The sequence below is a fragment of the Ictalurus furcatus genome, chromosome 21 (assembly GCF_023375685.1).
Source record: "Ictalurus furcatus strain D&B chromosome 21, Billie_1.0, whole genome shotgun sequence".
NCBI classification, from domain to species: Eukaryota; Metazoa; Chordata; class Actinopteri; order Siluriformes; family Ictaluridae; genus Ictalurus; species Ictalurus furcatus.
This window is the reverse complement of record NC_071275.1, coordinates 8,171,353-8,188,244: the sequence shown is the minus strand read 5'-3', so window position 1 is coordinate 8,188,244 and position 16,892 is coordinate 8,171,353. Positions and strand designations below refer to the sequence as shown.

The window sequence follows — 16,892 nt, the reverse complement described above, 5'->3', positions numbered from 1 at the left end:
TGTTGCACAAACTATCAGAATAGTAAGATAACATAAAATGTGGTTGGGGATACCCAAGGAGAAGAACAATATATTATAAAAACATGTTAAAATGCACTTTTTTGTGCATAATAATCCATTTTATACAGTAATACAGTGCTGGTGAATTCTCGATTTTGATTGATTAATTTTCAATGACAATGACTCTGACAGAAGTTTTGGGTGTAAGGCAAATCGCAGGTTTATATTAATGCTCATGTTCAAATGCATCATCATTTCTATAGTAACAACTCATTCATGGCATCTTGTATGGTGAACACGCCACATAATCTAAACCTAATTATAAATAGATTTTTTTTCAAGTGTTATCTAACAAATAAAAATGTGTAATTAAGCAATATGGCACGAACAAGAGTGCAGTGATAGCCAATACCATCACGGCTGTGATTCGGCCGTAGGCATGATCCCGCAGTGTGAGTGCCGTAGGACATCACAGCTGTGCATATATTCAGTTTAACTGCACTCTTGCTTGGGACATATTGCATAATTATACATCATACACATTTTTTGGGTTTAGATAACATAGTGTGATATTGCTTTGTACAAAGAAATTAATATAGAGCAAGTGGCATTTCAGACACAATATGACCAAATGTTGGTTATTTTTTGCTTCATTAGCAGAAATAGGTCCCGAAGAAACTACGCTCACTTTATATAATGTTGGCTAGCTAGCTCATATTGATTTGTACATTCCTGTTAAAGGTGCTTCTGGTGCAATTAGCTTCCCTTCTTCCTTTTCATCTTCAACTGACAAGCTTTCATATTTTAAACCAAAATTTGCCATGTCTGCTTATGATGATGCTAACACTACTGTAGTAACCATTCCGAACCAGGAAGTGGAATTTTACATGGCGAACACAGATGAGCGGAGTGATACACACACTGAAACGTCCCAGTGTGGTTATAGGAAATATATGCACTCTTGGAACGCCGCTTGACCAGTCAAATTAGTGGAACTGTTCATATAATCATTGATATGGGGAAGATTTCTGAAAGTAGACATTTATTTAACATTTATAGTTAACATTTATGAGTCTCCAGTGTCAGTGGTTTTTCCACCATAGGAAAGTCTTCAGGACAAAGGACTTTTGTGGTGGTTGCTTGGTAACAAGACAAGTTGGGGTTTTTTGTGAGGCTGTTAAGTGAAAATATTGTTTATAGATGCTATAATATACTGTAAATAATGAACTTACTTGTCTCCCGGACATTCTATAACATTAAACACAGCAATAACTGGTGCAAACGTGTGCTACGTGAATAATTTGTTGGTATTCATTGGTAAATTGCTGTGATTTAAGAGAAATAAAACCCTTTAGGATGTGAAATAATCAAATCCCACCTGCTGGTGGTAGCGGTGACTCCAACCTTATATATTAATGAATGTAACTCAAAATCTAGCCTAGAAGTTCTCAAAATTCCATATCCCTGGAAAAGTAAGACTGTTAAATAACAGCATGGACAATATGTACGATATCTTTTTCTTTATTAAGATGTATATAGATGCTGTTTAGAATTACTAATATGACATATATGTGCATTTTTTCCAAACAATAAATATGACAAAGGCAGGGTTACACACATGGCAGGGGTGACATTGGTCTAGCAGCATTTCCTGGCATGTGGTTTATTTCCAGGTCGTTCTTTCTGATGGAGGTCAGGCGTGGCACTCTGGCATGCCGAGGCTGACAGAATGCATCTGTGGGGTGCACTGGATACGCCGCTCTGTACATACTGAGCATGTGCGACCCCGCTCGCTGCTTCTCCAGCTGCGCTCGCCAAAGCTCTGTCAGACCGTAGTTGGTCAGAGGGCCTGGGAATATGTGTGTGTGTGTGTGTGTGTGTGTGTGTGAAGGAGAATGAGAAAGAGGGAGAAGGAAGGAGGAGGAGAGCAGGACTCAGGACTCAGCTGTTCTGTACTGCAATCATTAATTAGCTCACCGACAGATTTGGAGTGTATTCTCTATTAACTTTTAACTACTGCTACTTGCAACAGAAAGCAAGCGACAACGCAACAAATTTCACAACTTTACAAATAGTCCACTATAGAGTCCTTGAATAACATGTCTTCTACGACATATTAGGAAAAGTTACTCTTCCGGTGCATGCACAAAGACACACTCGTGAGATTATTTAACCTTTATGCCAAGTACAAATGGCCCCACTTTAAAATTTGAAGTGGAGCATTAAATACCAATACAACAACATATCAGATCACTGAAAAAGAAAAGGGTGTGTCAAATGGCACAATTTCTTATTCCCATTCATGTGAGACGACTTTATCTATTATGATATATATTGTGTAATAGCTTACTTAAGAAAGGTGTTCATAGAGTGACACGACTCCTATATTAGCCTATCATGACCACTGATATAAACCTACATTAGCATTTTATAAAGAAGCATTACAAACAAACATCGACTGCCATATCAGCTGCTTTTGTCAATTTTAATGTGAAGTGACATTGGTTCAAGTGACATAAGGGTAACATGACAACTTTAAAACTCAAAGGTAAAACATCTTCCATATGAATACCTCCTTTATAACATAGTGAAGGTTATAAGTGTGCAAATGACACTCTAATGTCAGAGCTACAGTATGTATATTTTCTCTAAAGTGTGTTTGATATGTCTTATACAATTTGTTATAAATACTTATGCCAAAGCCATTATACTATGCATAATGATAACGAACTATGTATAGTTTCCTCACCATGAATGAGGAAACTAGTACTATTGTTATTAAAGCTTATGATGTATGTCATGGCACTCTAATGACAGAATCCAACCCTGAATGTATGGTTTAGATGTTTGATACTATGTCACATTATTACCATCATATGTCTATGATATAGTAGAGGTCCTCAGTTGTCATGACATTCTAACATGCATCGTTCTAGAAAGTGTCTTAACATGTCACATGACCTTATGTCAGTAGACTCGTGTTATGTCAACTTGACATTAAAATTTACTTATCGCTATTAATGTAAGTGTATGTCAGCTGTCAAGTATGGCTTATGTGGGCTTCATGTAGCCTTATAATAGCCTTATACGTGTTACTCTAATGTTTGTAGTGTTAACGATTGACATGAAAATTATTGGTTATAAACTGGATAGAACTGGCTATAAACTCAGATATAAACTCATATCCATGGTGGTAAGTAGAGAACATGATATAAGGGTTAATACCATGAAGCGGATGGTCTGATTTCTCAGGGACCCAACCCATCTTGTCAGTGTGCCAGGTGCGGAGCTTGGGAAGGCCAGAGGAGCTACATCGACCATAAGACTCGTCATAGAGAGTGACCAGGTAATGTGAGACAGGCGTGTTATGATGGGAGAAGAGGAGTCTGGTTGGAAGACCCTGAACACATGGATAACACAAATAAATTAGGAATAATTGTTTTATTTTAAGCCACATAGATGTCCGGCTCATTCCATGACATTTAAGAAAATAAGGGATCACTTTAATTGAACCCTGCATAAGACTGACATATCATAAACATGTTATAGCAGATGTTAAAATGTAACGAGGTGTAACTGTGTTGACAGCTTTTGTCAGTCTTCTCTCTGTGTGTGTTCTAGTTTTATTACATCTTTTTAAGTTTTATAACACTCTATGTAATCTGTCATAAGACTCGACTTAGTGATATCTGCTACCACTTCCATCTATCCATTTTCCATACCGCTTATCCTACACAGGGTTGCAGGGGAGCCTGGAGCCTATACCAGGGAACTTGGGGTACAAAGCAGAAGAACAGAAACCAGAGTACCCAGAGGAAACCCCAGAAGCACAGGGTTGAGGGTTCGAATCCCACCTTCGCCCTGTGTGCATGGAGCTTGCATGTTCTCCCCGTGCTCCGGTACTCTGGTTTCCTCATCGAGTCCAAAGACATGCATTGTAGGCTGATTGGCATTTCTAAATTGTCCATAGTGTGCGAGTGTGTGTGCGAGTGTGTGTGCGATTGTGCCCTGCGATGGGTTGGCACCCTGTCCAGTGTGTCCCCTGTCTTGTGCCCTGAGACCCCTAGGCTCCCCGCAAACCTGTGTAGGATAAGCTGTACAGAAGATGGAGGGATGGAGGGATGGATGAGATTATAGTATTTGATATCTGCTTTTCTGATATAGAGAGAATTTGATGGATGTGACTTTTTTGTTGTTTTCGAAAAGTACACAAGATGACCTGTTATAAAATGTGCTAATGAGTGTGCATTAGCAAGCGACATAAATAGTCAAACATTATAACAGCTATGATGACATTCACTAGTAATGCTAACATAACATTATGTCAGTTATACAGTATGCTGAATTTATGTCATATGGAAATAACCGTAAATATCACTTTCGTGCTGGGAAAAATTCATGATGACGTCTATATGTTTGGACATTTCAGCCCCGAGTTCTCCAAATCCAAGGAAATAAATTCTGGTTTCAACTGAAATTTCACAACCTACTTTAGTTCTATTATAGATTAGAAAGAGATGTGTAACATACACAGCTTTATTCTAATGCAAGATCATTTTTGATTAAAAACAACATCCAGCAGTTTTATCTAGTAAATGAAATGAACTGTGCGAATGCTTTCGAGTTAGAATGGGAAGTTTTCCCGTCCTCTCACATGACATGAATGTAGCATTATGAGCAAAAATTCCTTTTCATCATGCTTGTGTGTATTTTTAATCACATGACTCAAACCTCAGATCTACGCAGCGCCGTCCGTCTCACGATCACATCCGGCCTGTGATCCGTCTGAGGCCTGAAGTCCAGCCTATAGCTGCTGTTTACTGTCTTACACTCCTGAGAGAACTGCCACACACACACACACACACACACACACACACACACGCACAAGTATAGAGAATCTCCAAATAAAGAGCAGCTACAAACCGTCAGGTCTTGTGGGGTGTTCCTGCTATGCAGTTGATAGTACCTACCAAAAGTGGTCGCATGAAGGACAACCTCCAGAAGATGGCACCAGGATGCACTATGGGAAGAAGACAAGCCAGTGGAGGCAGTGTGATGCTATGGGCAATGTTTTACTGGGAAACCTTGGGTCCTGGCATTCATGTGGATGTTACTTTGACACGTACCACCTACCTAAACATTGTTGCAGTACATCCTTTCATGGTAACAGTATTCCCTAATGGCAGTGGCCTCTTTCAGCAGGATAATGTGCTCTGCCACACTGTAAAAATTGCTCAGGAATGGTTTGAGGAACATGACAAAGAGTTCATGTCATGGACGTGGCCTCCAAATTCCCCAGATCTCAATCCATTCGAGTATCTGTGGGATGTGCTGGGCAAACAAGTCAGATCCATGGAGGCCCTACCTCGCAACTTACAAGAATTAAAGGATCTGCTGCTAACGTCTTGGTGCCAGATACCATAGTACACCTTCAGAGGTCTTGTGGAGTATTTCATATATATATATATATATATATATATATATATATATATATATGTATATATACTCAGCATTCCCAGCAAATTTCTTAACATGTGTAAATATTTGTATTAACATAAAAAAGATTCAACAACTGAGACATTAACTGAACAAGTTTCACAGACATTTGATGAACAGAAATGGATTAATGAGTCCCTGAACAAAGGGGGGGATTCAATATCAAATGTAGAGGTCAGTATCTGGTGGCCACTGACTGCTTTAAGTACTACAGTGCATCTCATACTGCACCAGATTTGTCAGTTCTTGCTGTGAGATGTTCCCCCACTCTTCCACCAAGGCGTTTGCAAGTTCTCGATCACGTCTTGGGGACACGTGGTTACATGTGGTTTGCCACTGCAAGGACGATCAGCTGTCCTTCCTGTCTCCGGCATCCTGCATTACAGACATTGCAGTTTATTGCTCAGGCCACATCTGCAGTCCTCAAGCCTCCCTGCAGCAGGACTATGGCATGTTCATGCAGGTGAGCAGCCACCCTAGGCATCTTTCTTCAGTAGAAAGGTCTCTTTAGTTTCCTAACTTATTGTAACTGTGACCTTAATTGTCTACCGCCTGTAAACTGTTCGTGTCTTTAGGAGTGTTCCACAAGTGCATGTGCAATAATTCTTTATGGTTCAGTGTTTACAGTGTTTAAACCCTTTCCAATAAAGATCTGTAAAGCTTATTTGTATTTTACAAAATTATCTTTAAAAAACAGTCTCCTGAAAAAGGAGAGATTTTGCTGGGTTTATATATACTGCTCAAAAAATTAAGGGAACACTTATCTCACACATTGGATCTCGATGAATGAAATATTCAAGTTGACAGTATTTACATACATCATGTAATTCGTTGAGAACAAAATGATGTGACACTGGTCAATGGAAGCCAAAATCATCAACAAATTGAGGGCTGGATTCAAAATCACACCGAAAATCAAAGTAAAAATTTTAAATTACAGGTTGATCCAACATGTATGAATTTCATCACAGCAACTCAATGTATGTCAGTAGTGTGTATGGCTCCCACATGCCTGTATGCACTCCTGACGTCTGGGCATGCTCATGATGAGATGGCGGATGGTGTCCTGAGGGATCTCCTCCCAGACCTGGATCAGGGCATCATGGAGCTCCTGGACAGTCTGTGGTGCTGCTTGGTGGCTTCAGATGCTCTAATACATAATGTCCCAGATAATCTCAATTGGATTCAGGTCTGGGGAACATGAGGGCCAGTCAATGGCATCAATGCCTTCGTCATCCAGAAACTGCCTACACACTCTGGCCACATGAGGCCGGGAGGAACCCACGGCCCACTGCACCAGCGTAAAGTCTGACAGTGGCTCTGAGGATTTCATCCCGGTACCTAAGGGCAGTAAGGCTACCGTTGGCTAGCACGTGGAGGTCAGCGCAACCCTATGAGGATATTCCTGACCCACTGCCAAACCGGTCATGCTGGATGATGTTGGCAAATACCAATCGAGCTGCATGGTGCTGGGTTATTAACACAGGTCCCACTAGAGGATGTTGGGCCCTCATGCCACCCTCATGGAGTCTGTTTCTGACAGTTTGGTCAGAAACCTGCTCACCAGTAGCCTACTAAGGGTCATTTTCTTGAGCTCTGGCAGTGCTCCTCCTGTTCCTCCTTGTACAAAGGAGCAGATACAAGTCCTGCTGCTGGGTTGTTGCACTTCTACGCCCCTTTTGAACTCTACGCGTGTAATGACCTATCTCCCGGTATCTCCTCCATGCTCTTGAAACTGTACTGGGAGACACACCTAACCTTCTTGCAATGGCACGTATGGATGTGCCATCCTGGAGGAGCTGGACTACCTGTGCAACCTAATTGGGTTGCAGGTACTGCCCCATGCTACAAGTAGTGACAAGGACCCGAACAAAACACAAAACTAGAGCCAGGTCAGTCAGGAAGGATAAGGAGAGAGCAATTGTCTGTGGCCTCCACCTGCAAAACCATTCCCTTTTTGGGGGTTGTCTTGCTATTGCCTCTCCAGTGCACTTGTTGTCACTTTCATTTGCACCAAAGCAGGTGAAACTGATTCACAATCACTTATGCTTCCTCATTGGACAGACTGATATCCCTGAAGTTTAGATAGATAGATAGATAGATAGATAGATAGAAGGATAGATAGATACACTGATAGCCAAGTGTAAAAGTGGTTAAAAAAAGAAATGGCCCAATGGCAGCACTCAGCAATCGAAGTGCACGATCAGCAGCCTTATTGATCGCTGCTGTTTTTCCAGCACATCTTTCTCTCTGAGCAGTATGAACAGTCGGCCAGGGCAGTGCTATTTGTCTACTATTTAAACACCCCAGGTGTGCTGAGTCAGCTTAATTGCACACCTCTAATCACTTTTGCAAAGATCTCGAGTCTTGCTGAAGGAAATCTTGCCCTATCAGGGTTTGAATCACACCATGTGAATTAACACAGTTTGAAGATCAACTGTTTGCAAGAACAGCAGGCGATTGTGACTGAGCTGGTGATTGTGACTGAGCGTAAATAAATGTGCACATGAAACAAACAGGAAATGATTTTTTCCAAATAAAGACAAAGACCCAAGACAACTATTTGGACCTCCAAGGAAATTCAGAACAACCTTATTGACATTTTTGAAGTACATAATGCTTTTTTAATAACCATTTTTATGTTATTTTTAATTGGAAATGAGGAAATTAGAAATAGATGAATAATGTATTTTGCAGGAGCAAGATGCTTAGACAGAATAACAGTCAGATTAGAGATAGGTCAGCATTTTGCTTATTAAATTTGTTAAGTTCTTGTAAAAGCAGCACTTTATTTGCCATTAAAATAATGACGCCTCTTGCCAAATGTGTTCCTACTTAGGAAATAAACAGTATAACAAACTAAAAGCTGGAACGGTGTCTCTATTTTGCTTATTTATTCACTTTATATATACTACTTGTGTTTCTATGAGATGTATGTAAAATTTATAGATTTAATTTTCTCATTTCTGCATGGTTTAGCGATCTGGAGAGGTGCAATTCGATAAACATTGTGGAGTCATAAAAGCTTTAGGGAGCTGTAATCACAATAATCATAAACTTGCGATGCAAGCAATTGTCGCTTATTAAATGTTTCAGTGTATAACATTTGCTGAATGTCACTAATGAAAAGCAATACAGTTTCACATTGTTTCACATGGTGTAATTGTTTGTTTGTTTTTTTTGCTCTGGCACGCAATCTTTTCCATAGTGTACATTCTGGTGGGAGAAATTTAAATAATACTGCTGTAATAACCAATCAGGAAGCTCCTATGCAAAGAGGCATTCCTGCCTGAAGATTTGCACGGGTTAAGCTAGAAATAAACAAGAAATGAACATGAAGTGCTAACTTGATGAAATACAACATAAGCAGAGTTATAGATACATCTGGTGGAAGTGACAGCTAGGTAAAACTGATATGTAAACAAAATGTTTGGCTTTACCATTGCCAAGAGCAAGCTACAAAACAGACTAAGACAAGGAAGAATGCAGCAGAAAAGAAAGCATGCAGAAAAGATGAATGGGATATTTGCACGTCACTAAACTGTGTTTAATTCTAAAAACACAGAAAAGAAGATTTCTTGAAGTTCTTTTGGATGGTTGATCGATCAAGCTTTCTGAATAGGCTCCTTTAACGATTCCTCTAGTGGGACAAACTCAAAAAGGTATTACATGAAGATTTTCTACTGTATATTGTGATGTTGTACTTGTACAACCCCATTTCCGAAAAAGTTGGGACAGTATGGAAAATTTAACAAAAAAATAACAAAAAAAAAGTCATTTGAAAATTCAGTTCACACTATACTATATTGAAAACACATTATTTGATGTTTTACTTTGTGGATTTAATAAATTTTTTTTAAATATACACTCATTTCAAATCTGATAACTGCAATACACACCAGAAAAGTTGGGACAGTCGACTGTTTACCACTGTCTAACATCACCTTTTCTTTTAATAACATTAATAAGCATTTGGGCGCTGAGTGAAGACACCAACTGGTTAAGTTTAACAAGCAGAATTTTCCCCCATTCATCCATTATGCATTTCTTCAACTGTGCAATTATACGGGGCCTCCGTTACCTTATGCATATATTTATAATGTGTACATATCTTTCAGCATTAATACTGCCCTCACAGATGTGCAAGATACACATGCCATGGGCACTGAGACACCCCCATATCATATGATGATGATAACCACATGATAACAACTTGGATGGTCCTTTTCCTCTTTGGCCCGGAGAACACAACAGCTGTTTTGTCCAAAAACTATTTGAAATGTCAACTCGTCGGACCACAAAACACGATTCCACTGTGCTACTGTCCGTCTCAGATGAGACTGAGCTCACAGAAGTGGGCGGAGCTACTGGACAGTGTTGATGTATGGCTTTTGCTTTGCATAGTAAAGCCTTAACTTGCATCTATGGATGCAGCGGCGTATGGTGTTGACTGACAAAGGCTTACTAAAGTATTCCCGAGCCCATGTCAGGATATCCGTTACAGACGCCTGACGGTTTTTAAGACAGTGACGTCTGAGGGATCGGAGATCACGCGTGTTCAGAAGTGGTTTTCGGCCTCGCCCTTTATGTACCGAGGTTTGACCGGATTCCTTGAATATTTTAATTGTATTGTGCAGTGTAGAAGGTGGAATGCCCCAAATCCTACCGATTTGTCTTTGAGAAGTGTTCTTCTCAAAGTGTTGGATTATTCTCTGATGCATCTGTTGGCAGATTGCCGACGTCGAACCATCCTCGCTCTTGAAGGACTAGACCTTTTTTGGAGGCTCCTTATATACTATGATTAGACGACTCCCTCACCTGTTTCACATCAGCTTCTTATTTCAACATGTCACATTGCTATTAGCCCTAATTGCCCCTGTCCCAAATTGTTTGGAACGTATTGCGTGCATCATTTTCAAAATAAACGTTTACCTTCAAGAACCTATGCAGTTGATTAGGTAAAACATCAAATACCTTGTCTTTATACATTTTTGTTTAAATACAAGTCAAAGTACATTTACAAATCATTCCTCTTTTTATTAGCATTTTCCATACTGTCCCAACCTTTTCTGAATTGGGGTTGTAAATATGTCATACGCCAATGGTTATATGGATAGTTAAAGGTGCTTTGCCTGCTAAAAGGAGCAAAAGAGAAACACAATTTTTAAGCTAAACACAATAATAAACATAATTGTTAAAGCAAGTTTTTTGAATAATAAAAAAATTTGAGAATTGCAAGTATTAAGTTAGCTGAAAGTAATTCATCAAACAGCAACAATTTTTATAGCAATTCTATTCTAATTTCTATATACCCTATATTCAAGATCATGTATATATAAAAATATAATGTTTCTCATTCTGAGATTATAGCCTAACAAAGCAAATATATGATGATCAAGAGTTTTATACACATTTTTGATCATGTCAAAGTTGAATTTGTGCTATTCTAGTGGCAAATTATTTTATTTTTAAACATTTTCTTTCTAGAAGGAGTAAAATTAAGTTTTATCATTATATTACATTTCCTTATAAACATACTATTCTATGTTACCAGGAACAATGCAAGGTAACAGAGTTGTAAAGTTAAATGAATGTTATTTTTATATTATATCTATTAAATTAAATGTGTACATTTGTAAAGGTAGTATGTCATTTAAACATAATTGTTCTGTATCGTAGTTTAGTTTTCAAAGTCTATATTATGCTCCCAAAACAGCTGGAAAAATGAATTCACAAAAATGCCATTAGCACGTTATTACATTACATTTCATCTTTGAAGTTTTTGTGTCACTGAATTAATTTAACAGCAGGAGTAAAGTGATACCTGCAGTCTCTCCTCGGCCCAGTTGCCTACGAGCACTTTGTCGGAGTATTTCTGCTCAATCCTCCAGCCCGGCTGTTTCCATTTATCATACATCACGTCCTTTTCCTGCATGATGCACCTTCACCGTCTTCTCATGCAACAGAAACGCCACTACGTTTACATTCGGATTGAGGAGAGAAATGATAGCAGCTCCATTGTATCGCAGTCACAGCAGGGGGGAGGAAGGAGGGGTCTGTTACTATAGAAACGGCAAACACTTACTAAGAATTAAGCTCAGATTCCTCACAATGAATTTCACTTTGAATTTATTAACGAGGCTTCGTCTGCAAGGCCAGGGAAGTAGATGAGTATATACACAGTCAGAAAAACAAAACAAAACTTCTTCATGATAGGCATAAAATAGTAATGTTAATGTTAATGAGCCAAAATAATGTTTAATACAGAATCTTTTTAAAAAAAAAATAGACATACAAATATACAGAGGACGGACAAAAAAAAGGGAGATACTAACTTTTAAGTGATATCAGTTTTTTTGACTAATATTATCTTAACATACACAATTTACACAATAGGCAATCTAAAACACATTGTTAGAAGAAGTCATTTTTGTCTGCCATTTTGTCCTAAAGGGTGCACAAACTTTTGCATGCACTGTAGAAGCTTGCACATTTCTTTTTGCATTTGGATCGCTGCCAAATGAGAATGGCTCTCAGTCTCCAGTTCATATTTTTCTGACAATTTAACACGAGACAAATGGACAAATGTAAGAGCATTTATGTGCTGTAAGTCTATTTTTATTTATGCTTTTATGTCACCACAATGTTCATGGCTTATCACATGTATGTAATATTTCAATGACTGTATTATTAACCAGTGCAAGCGTTTTTTCCCCCCTACGTGTGATTACCACAGACAAGAATTGACACTTTCCCCTGTACTACAAAATACTCAATACTCACTTACAATGGAAGTCTAAGGGCAGCTACTGAACTCCATTAACTAACATACTTACATAAATTCTTTCCTGAAAGTGTGATAATTAAAGGAGAATTATCACACTTTCAAGAAAGAATTTATTCAAGTATGTTAGTTAATGGAGTTCAGAAGCTGCCCTTAGACGTCCATTATGATTAAGTACTCTGTACTGCCCTTAGAGCTCCATTGTAAGTATTGTACATTACCTTGTACTACAAAATACTCAATACTCACTTACAATGGAAGTCTAAGGGCAGCTATTGAACTCCATTAATTAACACATGTTCATGAAATAATTTATGTAAGTATCTTAGTTAATGGAGTTCAATAGCTACCATTAGACGCCTGTTGTAAGTAAGTACCCTGTACTGCCCTTAGACCTCCATTGTAACTACAGTACCCTGTATTAAAAAATACCCAATACTTACTTACCTGTCTGTACATTATTTCCCTGCGTTGTTTGGGTCTATTGAGTTCCTCCAGGCTGTAAACAAGTTCAATTATTGAGTGCTTCAAAACAAAGAGACAAAGAAAGCTCATATTTTATAAAAGGATACTCAATTTATTACTTTGAATGATGACATGCAAGCTTTGTTGATATCGTTGCTATGCTCTTTATAGAAAAGCTATTTTTGCACATTAAAACTCTGGCTTCTACACCAGTATGGGGCCTGACCGAACAGGCTACATGTTTTTGTATAAACAATTATTAACAACAACTTGAATGCCCTTTATATGTGAATTTAGATTAAACAGGGTTTCAGTTGTTTCCTCCGTGATGGAAAAACGCATCAAAAGTCCTGCCTGTGCTAATAACACACAATACAGAGTAGAACTTCCAGGCCTCAGAGCGTCTTTATGTAGCTGACAATGTGCTCCATGGCCTTGACTGCAGCAGGGAAGCTCAGCCAACCCTTGCTGAAGAAGTTCATAATGCCATGGAAGCCATCAGGGACGTTATACCATGTGACCTTGACTCCTAGATCCTGCAGCCTCTTCCTGAACAGAATCCCATCATCTCTCAGCACGTCGTACTGGCAAGTCAGGATAAAAGTGGGCGGCATGAGGCAGAGCACTTCATCCTCAGCCAGCAAAGGTGAAATCCCTGTCTCGAGACCACCTTTAACTATGTGATACACTTCACCATCGTGGGTTGTCACCACCTGCTTTCGGGCGCCATCTTGGAATTCAGGTGGGAGGTTCGAGGGGTTGAGCCACTTGCTGTAGTGCAGTTTTAGCTCGGCAGGAACATGTCTGCCCTCGAGCACATCCTGACACACAGACATGTCACCATTTAGGTACTGGAGGAAGTAGAAGACCATACGTGCACGGAACAATAAAGGCACAGTGTGGTTCTGCTGATAAGAGGGCAGGTTAAAGTCAGCCATCTGCAGAGCCGGGTAGATGAGGACAAGGCCACAGGGTGACGGCAGATGCCCATCCGGGCTTGTAGCCAGCCTCTGGCTGAGAGCGGCTGCCAGATTACCGCCTGCACTGTCTCCTCCCAGTGCCACACGGAGCGGGTCCACATTGAACTCAGCTGCCACAGACAGGAAATGATGCGTAGCGAGCTCGCAATCATCTAATGCGGCAGGAAACCGGTGCTCAGGAGCGAGTCTGTAACTACCAGGATAACACAATGTTTTATTATGCTTTCACAACAAACAAATGAATAAATAATTTCAAAACTCATTTCAGAGTACAAATATCACAATATATGATTACTGAATAATAATCATAAAGCTATTCGCTTTAAAATAACATACATGAGTTGTATATCATTTTCTTTTGTTATTATATTATTATTTTATTAGGGGGAAAAATTGTATAATATAAAAATAGTATAATATACAATTATGTAATTATATAATATATCTGTTACAATTATACTATATAAAACATTCGTACAAATATATTTTTTAAATGTTTAAAAGCATAAAACAATTTGAATCCTAAATTAAACATCATTTATAATCTAAAATGAATTTCTTTTTGGCATAAAAATTAAATGAATGGATATTTAATTTTTTTTACACGACACAATTTTAACAAAAGAATTTTCAAACTCAGAAATTCTTGTTTTAATTTAAATTTAATTAAAATTTAAAGTATAATAAAATTCTTTACTACACATTAATGAATTGATTTAAAGAATTACATTCTAAACATTCTTCAAAATTCTTACATAAATATATTTTTTGAAAAATATTTTTTTTGTAAAAGAGACGTCTTGTGTTTCTTACCCAACAGACACGACTACGGTATCGCTCTCTTTTGCAATGTGCCGGCAAACTTCATCGTACAAGTCTAAAAAACATGTTGAAAAGATGACATTACTAATCATTTACACAAAACAAACAAACAAACAAAAAAGCAAGCTGTCTGTCTCACCGATGCTGCCGAGGACCCATCCTCCTCCATGAAAATACATGAGACCTCGTCTTTTCTGCTCTGAAACTGTGGGCTCGTAGATCCTCACTGGCACTCCGGCAAAGGTCGAGTCTTTAATACGAAGCCCAATAGGAGGGGGACCTTTATTGCCAATCATGCAATCCGTACACCATCGACTAAAACGCACCTGATGACACAAACCCAGGCGCTCCAGGATACGACCCTGAGACAAGATTTATCAAAAAACACAAAATTCCATTTAAGCTTAAACTTTCTTAGGTTTCTTTCATATTTCTCAACTTTCTTTCATATGGACCTTTTAGTTAGCAATCTTGATTGAAAATTTGTGACCCCAAAAAACTAGCATGCTAGCTAGCATGATATACCAACCTGTTGTTGGCTAATGCTAGCTAGCTTGCTTAGCTAGCATTAGCCAACAACAGATTAGTATTTTTCTTACTGTTAGTGAGCTATGTAGTCAATAATAGCCATGTTGGTCAGCAGTTAATTTTAGTTAGTGAGGAAATGTTAGCTTAGCTAGCTAATTAACATCAACAACTAAGGATCTCAATCAGCTCCCTGGTTCAGTAGTCAGGGCATCGATCAGTGAGGCGGCCATTTTAAGGTCTGTCTCAACCCCAAAATCCTTCCAGTGCACTGGAGCGTTTGCTCCCTTGTTATCGTTGTTGTAGCTCTCAAATGATTACTTACGTTAGCGATTTTTAAGTTTAGTTGACGTTCTATATTAGGTATGCCCAAACTCATGTACTCGATATACTCATTCACCACCTAGGGAGCTGACTGAGACACACCCTAAAATATGAAGGGCTACATTCTCTAGCTAACTAGCATACATAAGAGTTCTGCTAACTGTATATAATGAAAAGAATTATATGACGACGCACCATATATTATGAAAGACCTGTATTTTATTTGTCATAAGATAGCTCTGTTACAAAATTTTACGTTAATAAAAATGTTGATTATCACTGAATCACTTCCCTTTCCCTTCTTTGGTATAAAGCTCAGAGGACATTTAGGGGTGTTTTTTTAAATTAGTTATTTATTGGCATATTCATGTATATTCATAGATAATGGCATATTTATTGAGGGGAAAGATGTAGAGATGTTATTAATCCATTCTGTGTCATTTCTGGGGCATTTATTATTCTACACGATCCCATGGATTTTAGCAGATAAATCTAAAATTTATCAAAGGATAATGACTGGATGTGGTTTTGACCTTGAAATGTTTCCATGTTTTTAAACACGAATCAGTTTGACTCACTGAGTTATTCAATAACTTGCCCCGTAGGACAAATACAAACCGAGATAATGAAAGATAAACATCATGCTACACTTCTACGGTTCAGACGCAGATTAATGTACAACTGGATTAAACTAGAGCATTTTATTTGGAACAGGCATGCAAAATGTCATGCTTATATACTGTATAAAGAATACATTATATACAGTATATTCCAGTTTTGGAGAATTTATGGAATTAAAAAACCTTCAGCAAGTTGCATACACACACTCACCACAACTGCTATCCCCATCGTCCAGCAGTGCACAAAGTGAAGTTTTCCACGATTACCAACTCCAGGAGGAATTTCGGAGTTCATCGCCTCGGAAAACACCAGACCGATCACCAACAAGCAAAAAGCTGCAGCCAGAGCAGCAAAACCAATAATCAGAATCGCAGTTCCTATGTCCATGACTGCGTCGGGGCGAGACACTCGACCGTTCAAACACGACTTTCCGTCTTATAGCACTGTGTCGATGTTATCTAATGTCTTACACAATCACAGTGGAGCTCCTCCAAATGACCTGCACAGAGTACATTGAGCAATAAGAAGTTCAGGACTATTAAACAGCACGTTACATGGAATGTTTAGTTAAGTTTACTTAATAGTGACAGAAATTAGAAATGCTAAATGCATAAATTTACTGCACCTTCAAGAGTGATTTTGCCACTTCTGCTTTACAGTGGGACAAAGAGCCAGTTTACTGATTAACCCCTGTGCGTCCTTATGGACATTTTTGTCTTTGTTGATCTTTTTGTTTTGTTTTGTTTTTTTATAATTTTGTCTGTGTTTATTCAAACAGCATAAATGTTGCAAAAGGTGTGTATTTTTATTGGAATTTTCATATTTCACCCTTATTTGCTTTCATAAATCTATTTAAACTAGGTACACAAAATAGA

General features: G+C 38.5%; 2 protein-coding genes across 4 annotated transcripts; both read right to left on the bottom strand.

The window, feature by feature from the left end:
- Window positions 1–929: 929 nt before the first annotated feature.
- Window positions 930–12,756, bottom strand: cfap107 (cilia and flagella associated protein 107). Of its 3 annotated transcripts, none has more exons than XM_053653073.1 (5): window positions 11,321–11,402; window positions 4,971–5,020; window positions 4,732–4,842; window positions 3,226–3,400; window positions 930–1,849 (listed from the first exon to the last, which is right to left on the bottom strand). In XM_053653073.1, exons 2-5 carry the CDS (start codon window positions 4,983–4,985, stop codon window positions 1,611–1,613), a joined length of 540 nt encoding a protein of 179 aa, XP_053509048.1. In that variant the 5' UTR covers window positions 4,986–5,020; window positions 11,321–11,402; the 3' UTR covers window positions 930–1,610. The 3 variants fall into 3 exon arrangements, with proteins under 3 accessions (XP_053509048.1, XP_053509047.1, XP_053509046.1); XM_053653072.1 differs by lacking the exon at window positions 11,321–11,402 and adding an exon at window positions 5,134–5,411 and having other exon boundaries at window positions 931–1,849; XM_053653071.1 differs by lacking the exon at window positions 4,971–5,020 and having other exon boundaries at window positions 937–1,849; window positions 11,321–12,756.
- A 78-nt stretch (window positions 12,757–12,834) lies between these two features.
- aadacl4 (arylacetamide deacetylase-like 4) lies at window positions 12,835–16,484 on the bottom strand. The gene is made up of 4 exons (XM_053653069.1): window positions 16,228–16,484; window positions 14,687–14,909; window positions 14,539–14,602; window positions 12,835–13,918 (listed from the first exon to the last, which is right to left on the bottom strand). Exons 1-4 carry the CDS (start codon window positions 16,402–16,404, stop codon window positions 13,141–13,143), a joined length of 1,242 nt encoding a protein of 413 aa, XP_053509044.1. The 5' UTR covers window positions 16,405–16,484; the 3' UTR covers window positions 12,835–13,140.
- Window positions 16,485–16,892: the final 408 nt, after the last annotated feature.

What these genes read in the sequence shown, in the direction of transcription:
- aadacl4 (XM_053653069.1), bottom strand. Translation starts at nt 16,404, where the DNA reads ATGGACATAGGAACTGCGATTCTGATTATTGGTTTTGCTGCTCTGGCT. An exon ending in ATGGGTCCTCGGCAGCATCG is followed by an intron (nt 14,603 to 14,686) that starts GTGAGACAGACA and finishes CATGTTTTTTAG; the next exon opens with ACTTGTACGATGAAGTTTGC. An exon ending in ACCGTAGTCGTGTCTGTTGG is followed by an intron (nt 13,919 to 14,538) that starts GTAAGAAACACA and finishes TTATCCTGGTAG; the next exon opens with TTACAGACTCGCTCCTGAGC.
- cfap107 (XM_053653071.1), bottom strand. Translation starts at nt 11,431, where the DNA reads ATGCAGGAAAAGGACGTGATGTATGATAAATGGAAACAGCCGGGCTGG. An exon ending in CGGCGCTGCGTAGATCTGAG is followed by an intron (nt 3,401 to 4,731) that starts GTTTGAGTCATG and finishes CCATGTGTTCAG; the next exon opens with GGTCTTCCAACCAGACTCCT. An exon ending in ATCAGACCATCCGCTTCATG is followed by an intron (nt 1,850 to 3,225) that starts GTATTAACCCTT and finishes ACATATTCCCAG; the next exon opens with GCCCTCTGACCAACTACGGT.